We start from the raw sequence: 26,333 nt of genomic DNA, 5'->3' as shown, positions 1-26,333 counted from the left end.
GTGAAAGTGGGAGGTGGGGAGTAGGGGAGACGGGAAGGGGGAGGGGACGTTGGTTGGGGGTGGGGATGGGGGTGCTGGTGGTGGTGTTGGTGGTGGTGTTGGCAAAGGTTGTGGCGGTGGTATTGGTGTTGGTGGTGGTGGTGGTAGAGGAGGTAATTGTGTTGATAGTGGTGAGGGTATTTTTGTCCAAAAAAATAAAAATGACGATTTTAATACGAAAAAAATATTAAAGATGATTCTAAATAAAAAAATTAGATGAGGGACGATTTCAATTCTGGCTGAAAACCATTGAACAAAAACCATACTTAACTCTTTTATTTATTATAGCCACTAACTCACCAGTCACCATTGAAATTAAAAGGTTAAAACAATATGTCATAGTCTCCAGTCAAAATTATAATACAAAAAACCCCAGTCAATTATCATTCTCTTCTTTTCTTACATTAGGCTTAACTTAACAAAAGAATATCAATTTTTTGGATTAATATGTCGGGAAGATAGTTTCTGCCCAATCTTACTAAAATTATAAAGATCTCATCTGATGATATCAAAATAATACTTAATGTGTTACGAAAAAAATTAAGAGTATAACATGTTTTAAAAATTAATTTGTTAAGTAGAAGCAAAAAATAAAATGTTATAAATATTAAATTTTAAATTTAAATTATTAATATAAAATATAATAAATAAAGAGTAAAAATTTATTCAATTAATAAAGAATAAATTACATAATTTTTAAAGATTGTAAAAACATTTTTAATGGAGTATTTTTAGAATATTACATTTAAAAAGTGAATTAATTTAGAATTGAAATTTATATTAAAATTGATTGATGAAATAAAATCAATATCACCTTAATAATATAGTATCACTTTAATTAAAAACAAATAAAATTTTACCACTCGTATAATTATGTTAATTAAATTGAAACTAAGCATTGAAAGAACAAGTTTTATTTTCAATTTTAAATCACTATTTATGATAAATAGTTTCACAAATATCTAAAATAAAATTGAAATTAAAATTAGTATTAGAAATGCTCTAAAAAGAGCCCGTTTGGGAACGCACAAAAGTTACTTTTTTTTTACTTTTGAATTATGAAAAGTTACGATAAGTGTGTTTGGCACTATTTTTAAGAAGAGCTTTTAACTTCTCGAAAAGTTAATTTATAGCTTTTGGAAGAAGTAGAAATAGATGACTTTCTCCTTTTTGATAAGTTATTTTATCACTTCCGTGGAAAAAAAATTGATTTCAAAACAAAAAAATTTACTTTCGTTCTTGATTCTGTAGAAAAATGTTTCCTGTTTCTGCTGGAAATACTGGCCCTCCACCACCATTTTCACGCAAGGTTCCATCTTCTAGAAGCACTGGCCTTCCACCATCATCCTCACACGCAATGTTCCATCTACTGGAAGTGTTGGCCTTCCACCACCATTTTCACGTAATGATTCATCTGCTGGAAGTATTGACCCTTCACCACCATCTTCTGTTCCATCTGAACTAGCATATATTTCTTCCAGGTATTTTTTTTTATCATTTTATCATTCTATTTTTATTATTAAATTTGTATTGAATATTTTGTATGCTATGAAATCTCAGTTTTAATTTTATTTTTTTATATGTGATTTTAATTTTATTTTTTTATATGTGATTTTATTTTTATACAACTTGCTATTATTTTTATAATTAGTTTTATAATTTTCTCTTTTTTATGTTCTTCCCCAACAAATTCATGAAAGTGGCAAGTCCGGAAGAAAATTTAAAGTTGATTGGAATGAACGAAATACTGTTATATTCATGAAAATATGTAAAGAAGAGATGGTGGCTCGAAATAGACCTGGAACACATTTTAACAAAGTTGGTTGGGCAAATTTAAAAATAAAATTCTTGAAAGAGACTGGTTTAAATTATGAGTCTAAACAATTTAAAAAAATTTAATATCCATTCTCTTATGTCAAAAAAATTGTATTTTTTGAGTTATTTATCCAAACGCTACAACTTTAAAATAAGTACTTCTATAGTTAAAAATCCAAATACAAAATAACTTATTTATAAGCTACTATTAATAAAAGTCTTTATACTTTAAGCTCATTTTCCAAAAGAATTTATTTAAGTTATTTACCCAAACTGGACCTAAATATGCTATTTTCTAGTTTCTACTTCTATGTCATTTGTTGGTCAACCTACAATTACATAATCAAGTGGACTTAGAATAGTGATGGACGGGGCTAATAAAGTATTGACGTACAAATTACAATAATTAAGAAAACAAATTATAAATAACGAAGATTAACCTGAATGAATAGCAAGGCCATTATTTGTATTGTGACTCAAACTAATTTTTAGTTTTTTGCAGAGAAAGAGAGGATGGCTCTATGCATATTGTCAATTGATATGATGGGGGTTCTAATGGCGTTGGTTATTGCTCTAACTCTCATGCTCATATGTTCTTCTCCTCCTAGAAGGGTTGTCGTTCATCGTTACCCTTATTACTAACTAATTAGCCACACTTACAATTAATTGAGTCTCTGCATCGGCTAAAATCATGTAATTCGTTTTCGGTATGTTAAATTATATTCCAAACTATGTTAGATGGTGTATTTTAAACTTGTCTCTATTTATCTCTTTCGTGATGGTAGTGGTAACTAATGATTATATTGTTGATGAGAATTGTCGTTGAGTTGGTTTTTCAATTGCGCTTTCGTTTCTCATTTCGTAGAAATAGATGCATCGTATAACAAGGTTCAAGGATTCTTCTATAGTCCTTATCAGTTGCCAAGAGATGAATGAATCATTTAAACTTATTGGGACCTATAGCGTAAAATACATGTGAGGATCAATAATTGAACCTTTAGGTTACGTTTGTTTATAGAGATAGGACACTTAAGATATGAATACAGAGACATAAAATTATGTCTGATAGAGGAGACATAAATAAAAACCGTATGTCCAGAGATACTGAATTAGTGTATTTTATGTTCATTCTGACAAGAAAAACACAGAGACACTAATAAGGTACACAACTTATTTTTCATTCTTTTTTCATTATTTTTGTTAATTTTTTATAATTATATCTGTTTATTATTATATTTTCCATCTCAAATTTTTTGAATAAAAAAAATGAGAATAAATTAGATTTTTATAATTTGTTTTAGTTTATCACCAAACAAAATATAAGAACACAAAATTTTGTATCTGTGTTCATCAGTGTCTTATCATGTCTTGTTCTCAATGTCTTGTTCTATCCTGTTCTCATAAACAAACGTAGCCTTATCTACTTTAGTCTTAGACTATTTTTTCTTAGGTGTGTTACTGTGTTTTATGTTATTTTATTTGTTAATCGAGCAAGGTGAAACGGTTAAATTAACAAGTAGTGAATTTTATGGTGCCTATAATTTGATGCCTAATTTTTGCCTAACTTACTTCTTATGGCAATTTTTGAATATTTAATAATTATTTACTTTTATACTTTTAAAATTAAATATTGATTTTTAACTCTTTTTAGTAAGTTAGGCAAATATTTTTAGACACCATAGCAATCACATTAATAAGTATATGGTTTTATAGTATATTTTTTATTTTTTGTATATTTTTGGATCAAAGGTCGCGATATATTATTGTAGATGCTGTCTAATAAGCCTAACTTAATCCCTTCATTATTTTAATTATCTTTTTTGTTTTTTAACCTAAAATTATTTCATGATGTTCTTTTTCACTCTTACTAAAAAGGTAAGACTTAGTTATGTTTCAGTTTGGTCAAAATTTTGGAATTCAGATAAGTGAAGTTTTGTCATGAATTTAGTTTCGGTGGCTAAAATTTTGTACAAAAAGTCAATTAACTTAAAAAAAAAAAACTTAGGCTAATATATCTCCTCTAATATTGGCTCACATTAATGATCCAAAAATTGTATTAATTTGGAGCTACTTGTTGGAGGTTGTTATCAAAAATTCAATAGTGAGGTGTATGTGAATTTTCAATGACGAAACAGAGATAAGATTGAACTCTAAAGAGACATTCGAGATGCTGCCACGCAAAACTCTAACCAGAAATATTGTAAACAAATAATATGACATCATTATGTTTCAATTATTCATGCTTTGTTTTAATGCGTTCTAATCTCGAGAGCTTAATTTAATATTGGAAAATCAAATATGTTGCTGCAGCTAATGCCTATAATGGGATGTTAAATGAAATAGTGAGGTTATTTAAGATACAAATTGAAAATATAAATCAAAGTAAGACTTAGAAATTAATTTGACGAAAAAAACAGTGTTAGAAGAAGAAAGGAAATAGAGAAAAAAAAATTCAATAGTAAAAAAATTTTAAATTATGGAGGTCATATATTTTATCACCACAATAACAACAGAATTACATTATTCTAGTCTCCAGTATTTCTCTGTTTAACTAACACCCATTGACTTAAGAAGCTTCACAAATCAAAATTAAAATCGACTTTAGACTAGTGGTGATTATAGACTTAATAGTCAACTTGTGAGTTGGAAAAAAAGAAAAAATATATATAGAAACCAAGTCTTAAACAAACTCAATTTGAATAAAACCAAGGGTATTCCATTCCATTCCCTTTCATTCAGGCACTTTTGTTCATACAAGGCACATAGAGATGGTTTGCAAGGAAATATGTATTGATTTCATGGGGCTTCTGATGGCGCTGGTTATTGCTCTGGCCCTCATGCTCATCTGCTCCACCTCGCCAAGGCGGAGGGTTGTCGTCCACCGCTGGCCTTACTAGCTTCTTCTTCATAATATGGCTCTGCTGTGTGTATCTTGTCACCAGAGTTTTTTCTGTTATCTCAAGAGTTTGTATGAGCCGGGTATTTGATCAAGTGTTCATTACTATTTTTATAAGTCTTTGTGTAAAACCATATACTTTCTTCTATATCAAATAAAATTTTCAGTTTAGAAATTTTCTCCTGCCTTGTTTGTGAGCTAAGATCTTTGTTCATATTATAAGACATAATAATTGTTTAAGACTCTAAGTTGGTTGTTAAATAGATCGAATTACCAATCAAATTTGTCTTAATCAAACTTTTAATAACTCATAATATTCTATGTCATCAACAAAGATAATTAACTTTGAACAGAACAATGTTTACAATGGTCAGCAAAGTACTGAAAACAATTTGAATACAAAGATTTTAAATTTGCACAATCAACAACTATCGGTATTGTTATATAATTTGAATCAAGGAGATTTGGATGGTTTGATTTGAGTTGAGACTTGAATAGTATCCAAAAGATGCTGAATTCTGTATTTCATAAGAGGTTGCCCTTTTCTGGTTTTCTTAAGCATTTTGTCACGCAGAGCTTTTCTTCTGGCTTGGGCCTCTTCTCTCTCTTCCTTCTTAGCCATCAAAGCTGCCTCTCTTTCCATTCTTTCTCTCTCTTTCTCTTCATGCTTCTTTCTGTACAATTCTTCCAAACCATTCCTCCTCTTCTCACTCTCGCCCTTATTCTCTTTCATCACAGCTCCATCGTTCTGCACCATCAAATAGAAAGTTTGATTAATGGATTCAACTATTAGAATCATGACCTAGCTATAACAGATATAATATATCGAAGAACCTCGATCATCAGTTTCTGTGCCGAGGAAGGATCGGTTTGCTCCGTTTGCTGCTTTAACATCTTCTTAAACTTCTTTATATTCTTCGCATTCTTGTAGAATTCTTTTTGCTTCTCTGAACAAACAAGCATCACCTAAATCACTGCTTCAACCTCTATTACAATATAAAATTCTAAGAGAGAGAAGAAGCATACTTATGAGAGTAGGGTTGTAATGACTTTTATCGGATTTCACATTGCCGGAATAGTTCTTCCTCTTTCTCATTCTCGCGTTGACTCCCTCGTTCTTCTTCATTGTGCTTTGTGGAATGCGAGAACAAAATGAAAAGTGGAAACCCTAATTTGCAGAAGATCAATTTGTGGACAAATTCTTCAGCCCAATATGTTTTGGATTGGGTCCGATAGGAAATAAGGCCCATTTTGGTCTTCACACCTTCGGTTAACAAAAAGGGTCCAATACTGTCATAAGAGCAAAAATCACGTATTATAATGTAGCCTGTCCAAAAAAAAAGCCACTATAATGTAGGTCGTGAAAGAGCGGATCGGGATTGAATAATAGCCCAATACAGAAGTGGTGGCAATCGGGCAATGCCTTATACTATTGTGAGCCCATTATAAGTTTATAACACCCTCCCTGTCCAAAAAAACAAAGGTTTATAACACCCTTATAAGTATAACTAAACAAATGTTATTTATAACTCCATCATTGTTTTAAATTTAAAATATTTATATATTCAGTTTTTATTGTTTTAGAGAATTAAATTTCTAGTTAAATTAAATCTGATTTCATTCCCAAAATTTTTCATACTCACCAAATATCATAACACTGATGAAATGAGTTTAGAGTTTACTATTTAACTTGTGTGCGATTTGGCAACGAGCTATAACTCAAATAACATGATTTTTTTATACTCACCTAAATGGTTACGGATTCAAATTTCTCTATTTTTGATAAAGAATCTGAGTTTAGAATTTAAGATTTATTATTTGTTGAAACTATATTTTTTTTTCATTTAAATATACTAGTTTTTAGATATAAAATATAATTATATTATGTGTATATTAAAAATAAGCCACCAAATCAACCAACCATATAAAATATATATTAAAATATTAAATATATATTTAAAATGAGTTAAACAACATATATATTTATACACAAAAAATATTAAGAGTTAATATTTTTTATTAATATTAAGCAACACTTTAGTCCAACGCCTTATTTTTATACCATTAGAATTTAGAATTTATATTATAATTTGATCTTTGATGTTTAATTGTTTAGAGTTGATTATAATATTAGTTAAAAATAATAAATTTTATTAATCATATAGCATTGATCATATATAGATAAATAACAGCTGATTTAGTAACTCATTTTTGAGAGACATAGTAATTTTTATAAAAAAAACTTAAACCATTAAATCTAAAGATACATTTTTGGTATTTATTTTAAAATAATATTATATAATCAATAAAATTTATTATTTTTTACTAATATTTAACTATGAAGAATGCTAGGAGGCCAAGAATTTTAGTGTTTTGTAATCATTAATTGGCTATCAATAGTGTTTTTAATAGTGTGAGATTATATCTAATAGTATCTAATAGTGAGAAATTTATCATTTTTATTTTGATGGTTAAATGTTGACCAGAAAATATAAAAATTGCTGGTCCTAGACTTTTTCTTTAACTAATACTCTAAATATTAATTACCGTATTCTAAATTTTAACATCTCTCGTATTCTTATTTTTAGCTTGTATAGCAGTGTGTTGATGATGTAGCCGTTGGTAGAGAGATACATTAAATAGGGTACAAAGGCGTAGTACAAGTTGCCTTGAATGCTACTCCAACCTCCCCACCTTACCTTTCTCTTCTCATTCATATATTTGCCATCAGGTGTAGTAATCAGTAATAAAAACAAATATGGGCAGTAGTAGTGTGGAAGGTGGAGGACTGCAAAGCAACGTCAAGGTTGTGGAGAGGGCAATACTAATGGGCACGACACGGCGGCCTTGCGAGGTCGTCGTGCGCCTTCTTGGGCTCTTTCTTACTCTTGTTGCCACCATCATTGTTGGTGTTGATAAAGAGACTAAGATCATTTCCTATGCTGGTATCGACTTCAAGGCCACTGCTAAGTGGGAATACCTGTCTGCTACCGTGTACGTATTTTATTATATGTATCCATCCATCTCTCTTTTTCAAAGTGCTACATGCTATCTATTTATATATAAATAAAGCTGAAAATTTAGGTGCACTTTTCTTCACGTGAAGTTTGATAGCTTAAAGTCGTTAGATAAAAATTTAGTCAAATCAGTCAAATCATCTAATGGCTTTCAATTATCAACTTCACATAAAATCGACTGTATCTAAGTTTTCACTATAAATCAATCCTAATCTTAGAAATATATTCAAATTAGTCACTAAAATACATATTAAAATAAATTAAATTATACACATACAAACATATATATATATATATATATATATATATATATATATGATAGTTAATTTTAATAATTGATTTTAAAGTGTAAATAATATTTTTATATATAAATATATATTATTTAATTTATTTTTAATATATATTTTATATTTTAGAGGTCATTATTAATTTTTTTTTTAGTTATAAAGAGTAGTGTGCTCTTGATCCATTAATTATGGATGACAATACTAATAAAATAAGTTCACGGTTGTTTGGTTTTTATGGTATTTTTGTATTAGTATCTTTTTATTGTTTCACTTTGTTGTGTTGAATTTTTTGTTTTAAAAATAATAATAATTTAAATATATATATATTTTATAAAATGATTGATTAATTATTTTTTTATTTTTTTTTGGAATAATTACAGATTTTTGTTGGTGTCAAATGCCATAGCATGCTCGTATGCAGCTGCATCTTTGGTGATGTTGGAGATGGCAAAAAGAAGAAGAAACGATAATAATGATGTGTTATCTACTTCAGTAGTAGAGTTTGGTGTAACGGTGATGGACCTTGTAATGATGGGACTGTTATTCTCAGCAAATGGTGCTGCTGCTGCTGTGGGAGTAATCGCACAGAACGGAAACTCCCACATTCAATGGATGAAAGTTTGCAATGTCTTTGATGCATATTGTCGCCACATGACCGCTGCATTTCTCCTCTCTTTCTTTGCATCCGTTTCCTTCCTCTTCATGGTTCTTTTCTCTCTGGTCAAACTCCATTATTACAAGTTTTCTACTTAGTTGTATTAATATTACATCATCATCACATCTTGTTATAGTATATCATATCATATGCTCATCAATAGTGTTCATGAATATATATACTAGCGGTTAATTAATCTGATATATGTATGTTTGATTGATCTGAACGAATCAAAGTGTTTTTTTTCCTTTGCTCAGTTAATATTATTTAATATTGGAATAGCAGATGGTAGGTGTCTCTATTAATTTAAGAGCAGTGGAATAAATATACATACTTTGTTTTTGTGAAAGCAAGAGTGGGTTCGAGTAATTTCACTTTCTAAAGTAGGTAAACGCAGTAAAGGTATAACTACCCCAAGATCAATAGCTGTATATTTATATATATCCACCATCCTTATATGTAAACGATGAGAATAATGTGTGTGTAAAATCAGGTGTGTGAACTCGTTACCAATTTATTTGGACATAAAAAGAAAAGGTGAAAAATTGGAAAACGTAAACAAATATTAATTATGGAAAAGTCTAGAGGACCAGCAGTTTTATTGAATTTTGGCCAACATGTAACCAGCAGAGGAAGGTGAGCCATTGGATAAAATCTCACATCAATCTCACATCATCAAATCATCATTGATGGCTAATTGATGGCTAACAATCACAAAAATTACTGGCCCCTAGCATTGCTCATTAATTAATTAGACGTAAAATATCATACAAATTATTCAATCAAAATCTTCTTGATTAATTATGATGACTAGATCGATTAATTTTGGCTTCATCGCGCGCACTATGTAGCATGTTACGACTTTAGATAGAATGAAAGTTAAGAAGGTAAGAAAACACACGAAAAAGTAAATTTTTTTTTTTTTCGAAAACGCTATTTGTATACTACCTTTCAGTCACTCTCACTAACATACAATAGAAAATATGGTTACGTATAAAGAAGCTAATACAACGCACTGGTGGTGCTGGGAGTTTTTTTATTGCACCAAAATCTCTCGCAATTTCTTCTTTTTTTGTAGAGAGGGTTCTATGGACCTCACTTTTCTTCTGTTGTCTTTGATCACGCCAACCTCACTCCTTATTTCTCTTCGATCATCCTAACCTCACTCGTCGCTTTCTTCTCTTCTCCACAGTTCACACTTCCCTCTGCTTTGTTTCACACCGTTTTTAGTTCTTGTTATTTTAGGATTTTGATTATAACTTTTGATTCAATAGAATCTACAAATTTAAATGATAAAGTTTGTGTTTAATTTATTTGATATATTAATTTTTTATTTTTGATTTGATTTTAATTTTTGATTATCCATATTTTATTTCTGATTTGATTTTAATTTTGTTGATTTTTTAGTTATACAAATGCTTTTGATTTGACTTATGCTTTTGATATGTGACTTCATTATGTACATTTATAAGTGTCAAAACTATTCGAGTGAAATATTTACGAGTATGTAACTCAAAACATAGAAATGAATTTGCATGTGATGTGGTGTAATGAGTTAGCTGAATTCTCCTTTGAGTGCAGAAGCAGCTATTTGAATGGTTCTTGCAATCTTTCAAATTTCATGTTAAATTGTTGCAAACCTTTCTCTTTCACTCGTTACCTTTGATGATCCCTATGTTATTGAATCAGCAATCCCAGAAAAAAAAAAATCTAACTTGCTTTTTTGGTCTTTTGGAGGCCCAAACACCTATAAGAAGCATTCATGTATGTTGTGTAATGAGAAAAATGTTTAGCTTTTGGATTGGAGTCAAATTGATAATTTACATGTTTAAAATTTTTGTATTTGTTTAAATTAGATAATGATGCTGATTTTATGAATGTGTAAAAATTTAATGTTATATTTGACTATTGAATTTGATTATCATATTTATCAAATTTAATTATATTCAGGATCAGTGCTATATTTGACTATTGAGTTTAATTATACATGTTTACTGAGTTTAATTATATTTTTGTAGGCATAAAAAAAAGCTTCAATCTATTATAAAAAAAATTGTTGAACAAGATAGGAAGAAGCATATAAAAAATGTGAAAGAGAGATCACAGACAAATTCAGTGTTTGATTAATTTTATTATTATTGCTAAAATGCTTTATCATCACTTTATTAATTGCTATTTTTTTAACCAGTTGTAGAGTTACCTTTGGAGTTGAGCATTACGTCTAACTAACTATATGACTTTGTATCCTTGTTGAACTCAATGTAACAAAACCACCATTTGAAAAAATAATAGTTTTATTTCTTTTTTAATAGATTTGTTACATCTCTTGAATTTTTTTCTTTGTAATAGTTTTAATTTTGATTTTATATATGATTAGTGAATTTACACTCAATATTTTGAGTTAGTTAAGATTCTGAATTATTATTGGCTTAAGAACATAACCCTTTTTTCTAAGGTGAACACTGAACTGAACAATTTTGTTATTGTGAACAAAGGTTAGGGTTGATTTGGTCACTTTGAGGTCTTTTGCATTATTTCAGTTCATTATTTTTAAAATTAATAAAATTACGTTCCATTATTTATAAAAATTAGTTTATTGCTAACTTCTTATGTAACAAGAAATATGATTTTGCCCAAGTTTAAGTTTTCAATGTTTTCTGATAGTGCAAGATCTCCTATCTATATATTAAGAAGCTTACTTTTTAAAAAAAATTTCAGTAAATATATATAATCAAATTCAGTAGTTAAATATAGTACTGAATTTGAGTATAATTAAGTTCAATAAACACATATAATCAAATTCAATAGTTAAATACTGAATTTGAGTATAATCAAACTCAGTAAATATGTATAATTAAATTCAATAGTCAAATATAGTATTGAACATGAGTATAATCAAACTCAGTAAATATGTATAATCAAACTCAGTAGTCAAATATAGCACCGAACCTAACTATAATCAAATTCAATAAATATGTATAATCAACCTCAATAGTAAATCACTGAACCGGAGTATAATCAAACTCAGTAAACATGTATAATCAAACTTATTAGTCAAATATAGCACTAAATTTGAGTATAATCAAATTTAATAGTAAAAAAATTGCTAACATAATAGTCAAATTCAGTAGTACAAGTTTAATAGAAAATTTATATAATCAATTCTTTTCGCTCGATGTGTCCTAAATTTTTTTTGGACTTTTAATTTCTTCTTTCATCTCCAATTATTCTTTCTAAGATTTTCGTCCCAACATTTACATATGGACTAACTTGGGAGGTTTCTAATTTTCTTTGTTTTGGTACTTTTGTCTCTTTCGAAGTATTCAAAGCTTTCTTTCTTTTTCTTTCTTTCTTTTGTATTGACAATCTTTGGGAATTGATAACCTTTTGCTAGCTCCAAAATATTAGTTCGACAATCATTTTGTAGGTATAAGAGCATTTGTATATAATATTTTTTTAAATCTATGGCAATCATCCTGTTATTCAAATCAAATCATATACACCAAATAAATTCAGCAATTAAATTAAATCATAGCACTACCTTAATGAAAATACTAATTATATTCGAATCAAATCATACATATAAAGTAGTAGCGTGCTCAATTTCAATTCAGATTACTAACTTGCAATTAGTTAAAATAATAAATATCTCAATCTCTTAACCTAAAGTCTCAAATTTAAGTTCTAGGATCAAATCTAAATTTTAAGAATAAGACAATAATGTAACATCTAAGTTTTAAGAATACTCAATGGTACTAAAGCTATTGAAAAAAGGGTAAGCTTTTGCATTATTACCTTCTCTTTTTTCTAATCGATATGTGATATGAGATCCTGGCCTAATCTATTTTAGCACCACCTAATGTTGAAAATTAAAATGCTGTGTTGTCTCAGGCAAATTCTATATAATTGTATATAGTGCTAGAAAGTATGAGAACCTTGATGAACTACAACAGACAAAAATATGAAAACTCTACAATCTATAATCTATATCACAGAAAATGATAAGCTTCAAATTATAAATTACATAATTGATGCTTACTATGTATATTATGTCACAGAATCTAAAGCATTAATCTAAAATATACTTTGTTCTGTTACTTTCATGTTTCATAAATAGTATTAAAAGTGTATATATAATAGTTTTGACTAGAAAGCTAAATCTTTACTGTCAACAATGGTTTTGACTTGTGACGGGGATGGATGATGGGAATAGCACATTTACCTCCATTAAGGATGCTCTAAAGGATGAGAAACGGATTGGGTACCACAGTGGCTATTTATCTAATTTACAAGCTGCTATAAAGTATGTCCTAATAATTTATGGCTTTATTTCATTACTGCCAATATTTTTTTGTCAATTGTATTATTATAAGCTTAGTAATGATGATCTAATTTGATGAATTGCAGAGATGGTTGCAATATGAATGGATATTTTGTGTAGTCATTAGCATAATAAAATAAGAGCATGCAAAGACCTTATCAGTTGCAAAAAAAACTCTAGCATAAAAGATAAAAAATAAAGACAAAATACCTTTTTCACTCTATCTCATTCAAAATTTTTTTGGATACATTTTTTTTGTGTTTCTGTTTTCTGGTTCTCTTTCTACTTTTTTTGGTGTAGTTTTTTGTATTTTTTAAAATTAGCAAATTAAACAATTAAAATCCAATCAAATTCAAAAAATAAAAAAAATTAATACTCAATAATCAAATATCAAGTATAGTATAATTAAACATGCTATAATATCATGTTTTAAAAGTTGAACATAATCAAATAGACTCCAAATCATATCACAAAAATCTAGTTATAATCAAACATGTTGTAGACATATCAACTATGCTATAATATAATTTTTAAAATTGAGCATATTCAAACTTATTCATATAATAATTAAACATAATCCAACTCATATCACAAAAATTCAGTTATAATCAATTGTTAAAATTAGCATACTGAGACTTTAATTCAAAACCCTAACTTAAATATTTTTAGTACAAATTATGCACAACACAAGTTGATTCATAGAAGTTCAAAATGAAAAAGAAAAATGTTGTCGAAAAAACTGATAAAAGCTCAAAACGAACAAGAAAAATGCCGTCGAAGAAGCTGATCGAATGAAAAAGAAAAAATGCAAGAAAAATGCAGAATCAAACAAGGAATAGAAATTTACCTTGTAGAATCAAAAAATAAAAATGTAGTCGATGAAATTTGTCCCTGAGACAGAGAGCACGCATCCGAGATAGAGGAAGGAGAATCGTAACCGTGTCTGAAAGAGCGTGAAGGAGAATCATACCACCAGAGAGAGAGGGAAGGAGAATTACCGTTGAGAATGAGGATGAGGAAGGAGTCGCGTCGGAATATGAGTGAAAGTGAGAGTGAGGGAAGGAGAAAGAATAACATTTGTTTCAGCGCGAGAATAAGGTTGAGAGTGAGTTTTTATTTTTAATTTTTGAATTTTGTATTGTATACATATATAAATACGTGGATGAAAGTAGTGTGTATGTAGTACAAAATTTTATCATAGAGATGTGTGTGAATCATTTATAACAAACAATTAGTATATTGAGTTATGTATAAATTATGATGTATGAATAAAGACACATACATAAAACACAATGCAATACGGGACATGCAGACACATGAATTTAATATTTTTATAAAATATAAGAACACAATATATATATATATATATATAATATAAAATATTTTTAGATAAATTATAATGATATTTTGATATTTTATTAATATTAAAATATAAATTAATTTTTTAATTATTTTTATTATCTTTTTTTAATTATATGAAATATTTAAAATATTTTTTATTTTAATAATTAATAATATATATATTTTTTAAATTTATTTCAATAATACATGTTAAAAATAAGATTAAACAAATTGATATAAGGTAATATTTAAATATATTTAAAAAAGAATTTTTGATTTATTTTTTATTAAAATACAATCGAACATAAAAAATATGTATATTGAATAAATATTGTGTATAAAATGTTAGATATATTGACACAACAAATAAAAAAAAGTAAACATAAAAAATTGATATATCGAATAAATATTGTGTCTAAAATATTAGATATATTGACATAACAAATAAAAAAAAAGTGACTGTGATTTAAAATGTGTATAGACAATACAAAAATATTAAAGAAAAAAAAAATGTGAGCTTCTAGTCTTCTACAGGAAAGGTAGGTAGTCTTTGGTGCCGTGTTTAAAACTTTAAATAATACGAAGTTTGAAGTACAAGTTTGACTGCTTGCAATTTCATCTCTTCTAAAGGACGACTATTTGGAAATTGGAATGGTCTTAGCTAGTACTCTTAACTCTTCTATAGAAATTGAGTGCGGTGGCTACAACATTAGTGGGAGCCGCTGAAATATTAAAGATATTTTTTAATAATTAAAATTTAATATATATAATTAATTAAATTATGTTACTTTTATTAAAATTAAACTAGATAATTAAATTTAATTGAAAAAATAGTAAATTAAATATTGAACATATATATTAATTTTGATAATCTTAAATTCTAATCTTTTATTTTTTTATTGTTATAGAGTTTAGATTTAGAATTTTCAGAATTAATATATATATATATATATATATATATATATATATATATAATAGGAATATTTTAATAATTTTCTATAACAAAAGTATTATAGTCATTTTTTATAAAAAATAATATTAATTTAAATTAGTTTAAAATTTAATTCATCATTTATTCACTCAAATCAATTTGTTTAGCTTAATTTTGATAAAAATAATACAATTTAATTAATTATATGTGTTAAATTTTAATTATTAAAAATCATCTTTAAAAAAAAATATTTTAAGTATCTTTATCTAAATAGCTCCTAACATTATTTGGATGGATAACGGCGTCTACGTTAATTGGCTTGTTAAGGCCAAGTGGGCCCATCGAATATCTTCAATTAATTACTAATTGCCATGTTTAGGCTATATGTGTAGGATAGAATTGAGATTAAAAATATTATTTATATATTAAAATTAGTTATAAAAATTAATTATTAGTTTTTAATATTTTAAATATTTTATTGTTAATTTTAAAAAATTTTAGATGAGTTTAATATTGTTCTATTATTAAATTTGATATGAATAATTAACATAATAAAGAAATAATAACATTCGATTTTAATACGTAAATAAAATTGTCTCTCCAATAATTATTAATATGAATAATTTTTTTTAGGTTTTGGAGCGTTAATAATTATTTGCTAAATTTCAGATTTTAATTTTTATAAAAAAAATAAAGAGTGTTTCAAGAAAATATTTACAGTGTAGATTTTATAAATAGAGGAAGGGAGTGAAATTTTTTTAAAAATAAATTATCAATCAACTATTATGTGTAAAAATATATATTTAGTATCTCAATTTTTTTTATATATGTTGTTATAAACAGTGTTGTAAGAATTAGAACGGATCGGTCAATTCGATCGAAAAATTAATGAACCGGATTCTTAATCAATTCGATCCGGTGAGACTTGAATTTGGATCCTCCTTATTATTGTATGTTCTTTTTATCACTAAACTATATTAATTTTTGTTATTTTATATGCTAATTATTAATTATATAGTAAAAATATACAATAATTTTATTAATATTATTTTAATTTTATATTTATTTATTTTTAAACTAATTATATTTTTTATTATTCATAATTATTAATATAAATATTATTAAACATATATTAATAAAAATATATTACAATATTATTATTTTTTTACAGTTATACGATATTTATTAAATATTATTTTTTAATAAAAATAATATAATAAATATAAACTACTTAGTTAGTTATTGAAATAAAATTAAAAAAAAATTATTATAAAAAATACTAAAATTTTATATATTTATTTAATAATAATTGAATTATAATTTGTTTATTATAATTCGTTAAAATTTGTTTATTTTTAAAATATTAATAAATATATATATTTTAAATTTTATTTTAGACTTTTAACTCTTTTATATTTATATTTATGTAAGACTAATTTTATTGGTTCAACTAATAACTTATCAATTGAATCAATAAATTAATGAACTAATAGTTTAATCAATTTGATTACTTATTCGATTCTTACCATTACGGTTATAAATAAATTTGATTATTCATCTATTATAAATTTAATTCTTTATTATAACAAATTTAATTATTCTAGTGATCAATTATTAATAAAAAATATGTGTAAATTAATATGAAAAAATATAAAAATATAATGATTGATTTTGAGTGTTTATAATTTGGGAAAGTATGAGGAGTCAATGAAATATTTATACAATGTGTACAATAGAGGTTTATGGAGTATTAGAGATATAATTATTAGTGTTACATTTTTCTATCAGCTGAAACTTTTGGGATAAGTGGTATCATGATATGGTATTAAAGCCTTAGATCCGAAAGGTCAAGAGTTTGATCCTTGTACTCGGATGGTTATTCTAAATAGTATAGAGAATGTTCATTTTATAACTCAATAACCATTGTACACATTGTACAAATAGTCTATTGTCTCCCTAGCGGGATCCTTATAATTTTTTTCTGTAACTGTACACATCGTTTAATGAATGACAAAATTATAGTTTTGCCCTGGTGTCTATATAAGGCTATAAGCACAACTCTCCCTCCCTTTCTTCTTTTTCACTTCGTCTTCTCTCTGAATTTCCTGAAATCTCTTCCAAAACCATTTCTTCCTCTTCTCTAGGACACCGTTTATTCCATTTCTTCAAGTTCTCTTCAACGTTTGCCTTTCCTTTCAGATTACTGCTTGTATTTCGTTGAAGTTGCTACTGTCAAAATTAGGAGTGTTTGTTGTGCAGTTTGGTTCGGTTTTAAGAAAAAAAGTTATCCGATTCGAACGTTTAATTTATGTGCGATGCGGTTTGAATTGGATGAACTTTTTTCGAAATTTGATCCGATCTGATCCGATCCGATCCAATTATAAGCGGTTTGGATCGGTTTGAATTTGTGATTTTTTAAATAAAAAAATTAAATACATATAATAAGTCTCAACATCAAATTTTAAATAACCAATAATGACATAACAAGTCTTAATAATATCTTAAAAGCCAACGATAACATAACAATAGAAATAAAATTATAGGTTAGTTAAAACAAATAAATAAATAATATTTTGAACACAAAATATTTATTAAATAATAATAATACATGAATAATAGAAAAATGTATAATAATTAAACATGTTATAAGTATAATTGTAAATATAATAAAAAAATAATAATATTATAGCACATTATGCGGTTTGGATTGGATTGGATTGGTTATGAAAAATAGATCCGAAATCCGATCCAATCCAGCAATTTGTAAAAAATAGAATCCAATCAAATCCAAATTAGTGCAGTTTTAATCAATTTTCGGTTTAGATTAAATTAGATGAACGGTTTAATTTGGATCGATTTAGATTTAAATACCCCTAGTCAGAATCATCTTTGTTCATACCCTGGCCCAATGCAAAGGCCCAGGTCCAACTAAAAGGCCTAATCTAAGGGATTAGAGCCTAGCTAAGTGCCGACCTTCACATAAGAAGTCGGTATCAACCACGACTTAGTCTGAAGAGGTCGGATATGAGATTAGCTGGCAGATAAACACTCATTCAAATGAGTAACCGCCCCTAAAATCTCTCTAACCGCCTCATAAAGCCATATCTTAACCTCCCCAAGATAATAGGGACGGTTACCACCCTAAAGATACGGCACTACACCAACGGTGGTTATTGGCTCACCACTATAAATACACTGACACCCCTCAGGTATCTCTAAGTCCAATACTCTCTAAGACCTGCTTACACTCTTGCTAACTTAGGCATCGGAGTGTCTTTGCAGGTACCACCCCCCATTCACACGCGAGTACAAGTCGGACGGAGCCTCCCGAGTTGCGGACCTACCCGGAGTTCTCCTCCATTACACACTTGGGCCGCCAAACGCCATTCGTCGTATTAATCTCCGGTTACCTACCGTAACATTGGCGCCGTTGCCGGGGACCCGCGAGATCATCCCTCGATGGCAGATAGATCCCACGAAGAAGGCCATGTCGAAACAGATTCTGAGCAAGAGAATCTAGACATGGGCAATGACAATGAAGACGCAGCCCAACATCAAGACAATGATCAACACAGAGAGGGTACCTCCGGAGTAAAGAATCCGAAGGTAAATTCCTCAGAAGGGCGCAAATCAGAAAAAGGCGGACCAGCTCACGTAGCTGAACTAATGGGATTGGTCCATAACCGCCTGGAGCAATTGGAACAAGAGCGGGAGAGGCAAAAGGAAACCGAAAGGTACCTTAAAGAGGAGATGGAACGGCGAAAAGAGTTAGAAAGAAAACTCTTGCAGCTAGAATCCTCCCTCAAGAACTCCCGCGATGAAGGAGAAGATCAACTCCCAGGCGGAGAAGATCCTTTCAGCGAGGACATAATGAGGGCAAAAGTTCCAAGGAACTTCAAAAGCCCTGATATGGACCTCTATGATGGAACTACGGATCCAAAGCATCATCTTAGCAACTTCAAAAGTCGGATGTATCTAGCTGATGCCTCCGACGCTACGAGATGCAAGGCATTCCCGACCACTTTATCAAAAGCAGCGATGAAGTGGTTCGATAGCCTTCCCCCGAGATCCATCACTAGCTTTGAAGACCTCTCAAGGAAGTTCTTGATGAGGTTCTCAATTCAAAAAGATAAAGTAAAACATGCACCGAGCCTCCTGGGAATAAAACAGGAGGTCGGAGAGTCTTTACGAGCCTATATGGAAAGGTTCAACAAGGCATGTTTAGAGATCCAAGACCTGCCCATAGAGGCAGTAATAATGGGGTTAGTCAACGGACTTAGAGAAGGCCCCTTCTCACATTCCATATCTAAAAGACACCCCGTTTCTCTAAGTGATGTACAAGAAAGGGCCGAGAAGTACATCAACATGGAAGAGAATGCAAAGCTAAGAGACCTGAGTTCGCGACCGGGACCCGCTTCCTCCTCTAGGGAGAGAGAAAGGGAAGTCAAGAAGAAGGAAGAATTCGGTCTCGAGAGGCCTAGGAAGTATCACTCTTATACTCCTCTAAAGACTTCTATAGTGGACGTATACAGAGAGATTTGCAACACTGAAAGGCTGCCACCCCCAAGACCTATTAAAAATAAAAAAGGGGGAAGTCGCAGCGAGTATTGCGAGTACCATAAAATATATGGTCACTCCACCAACGACTGTTACGACCTCAAAAATGTGATAGAAAAGCTGGCTAGAGAAGGTCGGCTTGACAGATATCTCATGGAGAGGTCGGACACCCATGGAAAGAGAAAGCGAGATGATATGGACAGGAGAGATCCTCCACCACAGACCCCTGAGAGACACATCCACATGATCTCAGGAGGATTTGCGGGAGGTGGAATCACCAAATCTTCTCGCAAAAGACATCTCAAAAGAGTCTATCAGGTCGGGGATGAGACACCCGACCTCCCCACTATATCATTCACAAAAGAGGATGGGTAAGGGATAATCCCCGGGCATGATGATCCCGTGGTGATAACTATGATCCTAGCCAACGCCCATCTCCACAGAACCCTAGTAGACCAAGGAAGCTCGGCGGACATCCTTTTCAAGCCCGCCTTCGACAAGCTAGGGTTAGATGAGAAAGAGTTGAGAGCTTACCCCGACACCCTATATGGGTTAGGGGATACGCCGATAAAGCCACTGGGATTTTTACCCCTTCACACCACCTTTGGAAAAGGGGAAAAATCAAGGACTCTGAGCATAGACTTTATAGTCATAGATGAAGGGTCAGCCTACAATGCCTTAATCGGCAGAACTACCCTTAATCGCCTTGGAGCAGTGGTATCAACTCCTCACCTCTGCATGAAATTCCCAACTCCAGAAGGAATAGCAACGGTGAGGGGAGATCAAAAATTGGCGAGGAAGTGCTATAACGAAAGCCTAAATCTGAGAGGAAAGGGCAAAGAAGTCCACACCATAGAGTTAGGTGGAGCAAGAACCAGGGAAGAGCTAAGACCCCAGCCGGGAGGAAAAACCGAGGAGATACAAGTCGGAGAGGAGGAAGGAAAAAACACTTACATAGGAGCCAACCTAGGGGAAACCCTGAAACAAAGGTTGGGTGAACTCCTAAGAGCTAATTCCGACCTCTTCGCCTGGAAGGCGTCCGACATGCCCGGGATTGATCCCGAGCTCATGTCCCATAAGCTCTCGGTTTACCCGGGGTCCCGACCTGTACAGCAAAGAAGACGCAAGCTCGGCCCAGAAAGGGCCTCCATAGTAGAAGAGCAAGTACAGGCGCTCCTGGAAGCCGGATTTATTAGAGAGGTCAAATACCCAACATGGCTAGCCAATGTAGTGCTAGTCAAAAAACAAAATGGTAAATGGAGAATGTGCGTCGACTATACCGACTTGAATAAGGCATGTCCTAAGGACCCTTATCCCCTACCGAGTATTGATGCCCTGGTGGACTCCAGCTCAGGGTACCAATACCTATCATTCATGGACGCCTACTCGGGATATAACCAAATCCCGATGCATGAACCCGACCAGGAGAAAACATCGTTCATCACACCAAAAGCCAACTATTGCTACGTGGTCATGCCATTCGGACTGAAGAATGCAGGAGCCACGTACCAAAGGCTGATGAACAAAGTGTTTTCTCCCCATTTAGGGAGTTTAATGGAGGTATACGTCGACGACATGTTAGTAAAAACCAAGCAAGAAGTCGACCTCTTAACCGACCTCTCACAAGTCTTCAACACTATAAGGTTGCACGGGATGAGACTAAATCCCGCAAAATGCTCCTTCGCAGTAGAAGCAGGGAAATTTCTAGGCTTCATGCTAACACAAAGAGGGATTGAGGCCAATCCCGACAAATGCAGAGCCATCCTAGAAATGAAAAGTCCGACTTGTTTGAGAGAGGTTCAACAGCTCAATGGCCGACTTGCAGCCCTCTCCAGGTTTTTGGCAGGATCGGCACTAAAATCCCTTCCATTATTCTCCCTATTAAGGAAGGGATGCCAGTTTGAATGGACTCCGGAATGTGAGGAGGCGTTCCAAGAGTTCAAAAAATTCTTAAGCCAACCTCCTATATTAACTCGACCAATACCAGGGAAAGACCTCGTCCTATACCTATCCGTCGCAAACAGGGCTGTCTCATCAGCCCTGATCAGAGAAGACGAGGTCGGGCAACACCCGGTCTATTTCACCAGTAAGGTTCTACAAGGTCCTGAGCTAAGGTACCACAAACTAGAGAAGTTTGCTTACTCCTTAGTGATAGCTTCACGAAGGCTACGACCTTACTTCCAGGCTCACACCATAAGAGTCCGTACGAACCAGCCCATGAAGCAAATCCTTCAAAAGACGGATGTTGCAGGGAGAATGGTTCAATGGGTGATAGAGCTCTCCGAGTTTGATTTGAGATACGAAACTCGGACTGCAATTAAAGCCCAATGCCTCGCCGACTTCATTGCGGAATACGCAGGTGAACAAGAGGAAAAACCGACTACATGGGAACTCTATGTAGATGGATCCTCCAACAAGACGGGGAGCGGCGCAGGCATAATATTGGTAGATGGAAAAGGAACCCAGATAGAGGTCTCCTTAAATTTTGAATTTCCGGCTTCAAACAATCAGGCAGAATATGAGGCCTTGATTGCCGGATTAAAGTTAGCAGAAGAAGTTGGCGCTGCAAAGGTGATGATCTACAGCGACTCACAAGTGGTGACTTCCCAAATAAGTGGAGAATATCAGGCGAAGGACCCCGATATGAAGAAATACTTGGAAAAAACCTTGGAACACCTTAGGCACTTTGCGGAAACCGAGGTTAAGCACATAACTCGGGATCTAAATAGCAGAGCTGACGCCCTGTCCAAGTTAGCAAGTACCAAACCCGGAGGGAACAACAGAAGCCTGATTCAAGAAACCCTCCAAGAGCCCTCGGTATCAAAAACAGAAGAGGAACAAGAGGTACTTGAGGTAGTCGGCCTAAACCTCGGATGGATGAATCCCTTAGTCGAATATCTGAAATTCGACATCCTCCCCAAAGAAGAGAAAGAAGCTAAGAAGATCCGAAGGGAAGCACAACATTATACTTTGGTGAGAAATGTCCTTTACAGAAGAGGGATATCAACGCCATTGTTGAAGTGCGTACCGACCTCAAGAACCACCGAGGTGTTGGAGGAAGTACATAGTGGGATCTGCGGAAACCATCTCGGAGCAAGGTCGCTGGCCAGGAAAGTAATCCGAGCAGGATTCTATTGGCCGACCTTGCAGAAAGATGCAACAGACTTTGTGAAAAAATGCCAGCCATGCCAGATGCATGCAAATTTCCACGTGGCTCCACCAGAAGAGCTCATCAGTATAACTTCCCCCTGGCCTTTCGCAAAATGGGGAATGGATTTGTTAGGTCCTTTTCCCCAAGCACCAGGGCAAGTTAAATACTTGATCGTGGGAATAGATTACTTCACAAAGTGGATAGAAGCAGAACCATTAGCCACTATCACCGCTCAAAGAAGTCGCAGGTTCCTCTACAAAAACATTATCACAAGGTATGGAATACCTTATTCTATCACCACAGATAATGGAACTCAATTCACCGACGCCACCTTTAGAAGTCTGGTAGCCAGTCTGAAAATCAAACATCAATTCACCTCGGTAGAACATCCACAAGCCAATGGGCAAGCCGAGGCAGCTAACAAGGTCATACTGGCAGGTTTGAAGAAGAGATTACAGGAAGCAAAGGGAGCTTGGACTGAAGAGCTCCCTCAAGTGCTGTGGGCTTATAGGACAACCCCCCAATCCGCCACAGGAGAAACACCCTTCCGACTAGTCTACGGCGTAGAAGCCATGATTCCTATAGAAATCAGTGAGCAAAGCCCAAGGGTAATTCTCCATGATGAGATCGGAAATGTACAGGGGCACAAAGAGGAGCTCGACTTGCTCCCCGAAGTCCGAGAAAATGCCCAGATAAGAGAAGTGGCATTAAAGCAAAGGATGACTACCAGATACAACAAGAAAGTCATTCGAAGAACATTTACCTTAGATGACTTGGTCCTAATCAGAAACGACATAGGAGTCAACAAATCAGGAGATGGAAAGCTCGCCGCAAATTGGAAAGGGCCATACAAAATCAAGGAAGTGTTAGGGAAAGGTTATTATAAAGTGACCGACCTGGATGGCACTGAGCTACCAAGGTCGTGGCATGCTTGTAATATGAAAAGGTACTACAGTTAGAAGCGAACTCTACTCCCTGATGTACTCTTTTCCCAGCTTCATGATTTTTTTCCCAAAAAAGGGTTTTTTCTGGAGAGGGGTTTTTAACGAGGCATCATAGTAGAGGCTAAGGGAAACATACTGTCAAGACCCTTAGTAGCAAAAAGGTACCTTCCAAATTAATAAAGATCTTTTTTACAATATCTCTCTTAATATCCTCCTATATTTTTTAAAGTCTTTCTACGAAACGCACCGACTTAAGCTCGACAAAACGTGAAAATCCCATGAACCGACCTAACATGGTCGTCAGGATGAAACGACGAGGTACAAGTCGGTGTAAAGAGGTTATATGAGTTGATCGTATCAAACTCGGGAACATTCCGACTCATAAGTCGAAGGCAAGAACCCGAGTAGGAAAACTCGGATATATTCCGAGTAAATGAAAAACGCATCACAAAAATAACCTAAGTCATAAAAACTCACTAAAGCAAAGTTGAGTATAAAGGATAACAAAAGAGATAGGAAAACCTGAAAAAGCTTAAAGGTTGCATATAAAGCCTTCGAATGAAAAAGGCTCGAGAAAACAATGCAAGCTAACAAAAGTTTTTTTTCCAAAAAGATCAAACACATCCAAAACAGAAAAGCATGTGCACGCATAAGGTAACTTAAAACCCTTATCCAAAAAAGGGCATTTATTTTGTTTAAAACCCTTATCCAAAAAAAGGGCACACATAGGAATATTTTGTTTACGGCCTTAAAAGGCCAGAAGAAAATTGTTCACGACCACCAACAAATAAATAGAAGTTTAAAAAAGGGGGGACCCACAGGCCGGGCCCCCATATAGCCATAAAACAGAAGTCACTTTTTGATCGGAGTAGAGGAATCACCACCACCAGGAGGAGCACTACCAGGACCAGGAGGAGGAGCCGAAGAGGAAGTCGGGGTAAGGATTGAAGAACTCGGAGCATCTTTGGGACGGGGAGGAGACTCTATAATCCTCTGTCCCCGAGTCTTTAGGTCTGACTCGGAAAGGACCTCGGGAACAGGAGGATCAACAATGGCGCCATCAATAACCACTTTGTCAGGATGTAGTGGAGAAAGATCCAAGTCGGGGGCTATAACCCTGACCTGCTCCAGGAAAATTCTCCAAGACTCCTCGGCGCCTTCGGCGATAGAGTCCTCCAAATCAGCATAAGCATTCCGAGAGTTAAGCAAATCCTTCTTCACAGCCACCATATCTTTAAATAAGCTTTGATAGCTCTCCTGGGCTGCCTTCCTCAGATTTGCCTCCATAGTGCATTGGGCTCGCAGCTGGCTCTCCTTCTCCCGGAGGTCATCTCTTTCCTTCCTCAACTTATCCCTCTCTTCCTTCAACTCCCTCTCATGTTTTTCAAACATAAGAAGCCTCTCCTCCAGCTCCTCAACCTTTGGGGAAGTCCCCAAGGAGCTGAGGGGAGTCTTCTCAAATATGTCCAAAAGTTTGCCACAAACTCCCGCCGCCCTAAAGCTTTCCTCGGCCAGAGCGGTAAGGTGGTTCCGAACAGAAACATCATCCATACTTATAAGAGGATAGATGTTCTTTCGGACGAATGCAAGAGCATCCGCCTTTACCCCACCTTCCCAAGAAGGGCCAGACTCTGAAGTCTTGCGCTTCTTCTTCTCCGGCTCGGAAGGAAGTTGGGCAGAAGGGAGTGGTCGAGCCAAACTTGAGGAGGAAATAATAATAGGTTGAGAGGGAGTACCCACATTTCTAGGAGGAGGAGGAGGAGGAGGAGGAGAGATGACCGCCTTGGAACCCCCGGACCTAGCCCGGGACTTCGCCTTAGCTTCCTGGACCCTTTGGTAGGCCTCCTGAGCATTCTTTTTTGCCATATCTACAAAAGAAACAACCAAGTTACAAGTCGGTAAAATACAAGTCGGGCAAAACAACTCGGAAGGCAAAACAACTCGGAAATAAGAAATGCATGCGCTACCTATGCAGGATTGAACAAAAGCCGACGTCCCCTGAAGGATTTTCCTCGTATCTAAGTATGGGGCCCTCCCCCATGCTTCTCGGAAAAACCCCACAATGGCCGCCTCCACCTCGTCTAGGTCATCTAGACCAATCTTTTCGCAAGGGGTGGCCGGCAGCCAGTAAAGGGGAAAACGAGGGGAGGAATGCTCGTCCAGAAGAAAGGGGTGGTGACCCTCTACGGCTTGAACTTTGAAAAAGAAGTTTTTGAAGTCGTGGAAGGATTCGTCAAAAAGAGTGAAAATCCTCCGACCTTGAATGGCTCGGAAGGATACCCATTGCTGTTTGTTGTTTAGCCCACTAAAGGGCTTAGTCATATGAAAAAGATAAAAGAAAATTCTCAAGGAAGTCGGAAAGTCCAGAGCATGGCTTAT

The 26,333-nt window shown here is 33.1% G+C and overlaps 2 protein-coding genes across 2 annotated transcripts; one reads left to right on the top strand and one right to left on the bottom strand.

Annotated features, from left to right (window-relative positions):
* Positions 1 to 5,066: 5,066 nt before the first annotated feature.
* On the bottom strand, positions 5,067 to 5,932 carry LOC112695851 (uncharacterized). The gene is made up of 3 exons (XM_025748364.3): positions 5,777 to 5,932; positions 5,585 to 5,697; positions 5,067 to 5,498 (listed from the first exon to the last, which is right to left on the bottom strand). The coding sequence occupies exons 1-3, from the start codon at positions 5,874 to 5,876 to the stop codon at positions 5,205 to 5,207; spliced, it is 507 nt and encodes a 168-aa protein (XP_025604149.1). The 5' UTR covers positions 5,877 to 5,932; the 3' UTR covers positions 5,067 to 5,204.
* Positions 5,933 to 7,429: 1,497 nt separating this feature from the next.
* Positions 7,430 to 8,907, top strand: LOC112695850 (CASP-like protein 1E1). The gene is made up of 2 exons (XM_025748363.3): positions 7,430 to 7,744; positions 8,435 to 8,907. The coding sequence occupies exons 1-2, from the start codon at positions 7,509 to 7,511 to the stop codon at positions 8,805 to 8,807; spliced, it is 609 nt and encodes a 202-aa protein (XP_025604148.1). The 5' UTR covers positions 7,430 to 7,508; the 3' UTR covers positions 8,808 to 8,907.
* The last annotated feature ends 17,426 nt before the right edge of the window (positions 8,908 to 26,333 follow it).

This window comes from Arachis hypogaea, chromosome 6 (genome assembly GCF_003086295.3).
Source record: "Arachis hypogaea cultivar Tifrunner chromosome 6, arahy.Tifrunner.gnm2.J5K5, whole genome shotgun sequence".
Classification (NCBI taxonomy): Eukaryota; Viridiplantae; Streptophyta; class Magnoliopsida; order Fabales; family Fabaceae; genus Arachis; species Arachis hypogaea.
Note: the sequence above shows the minus strand (reverse complement) of the source record. Positions and strands in the feature narration are given on the sequence as shown.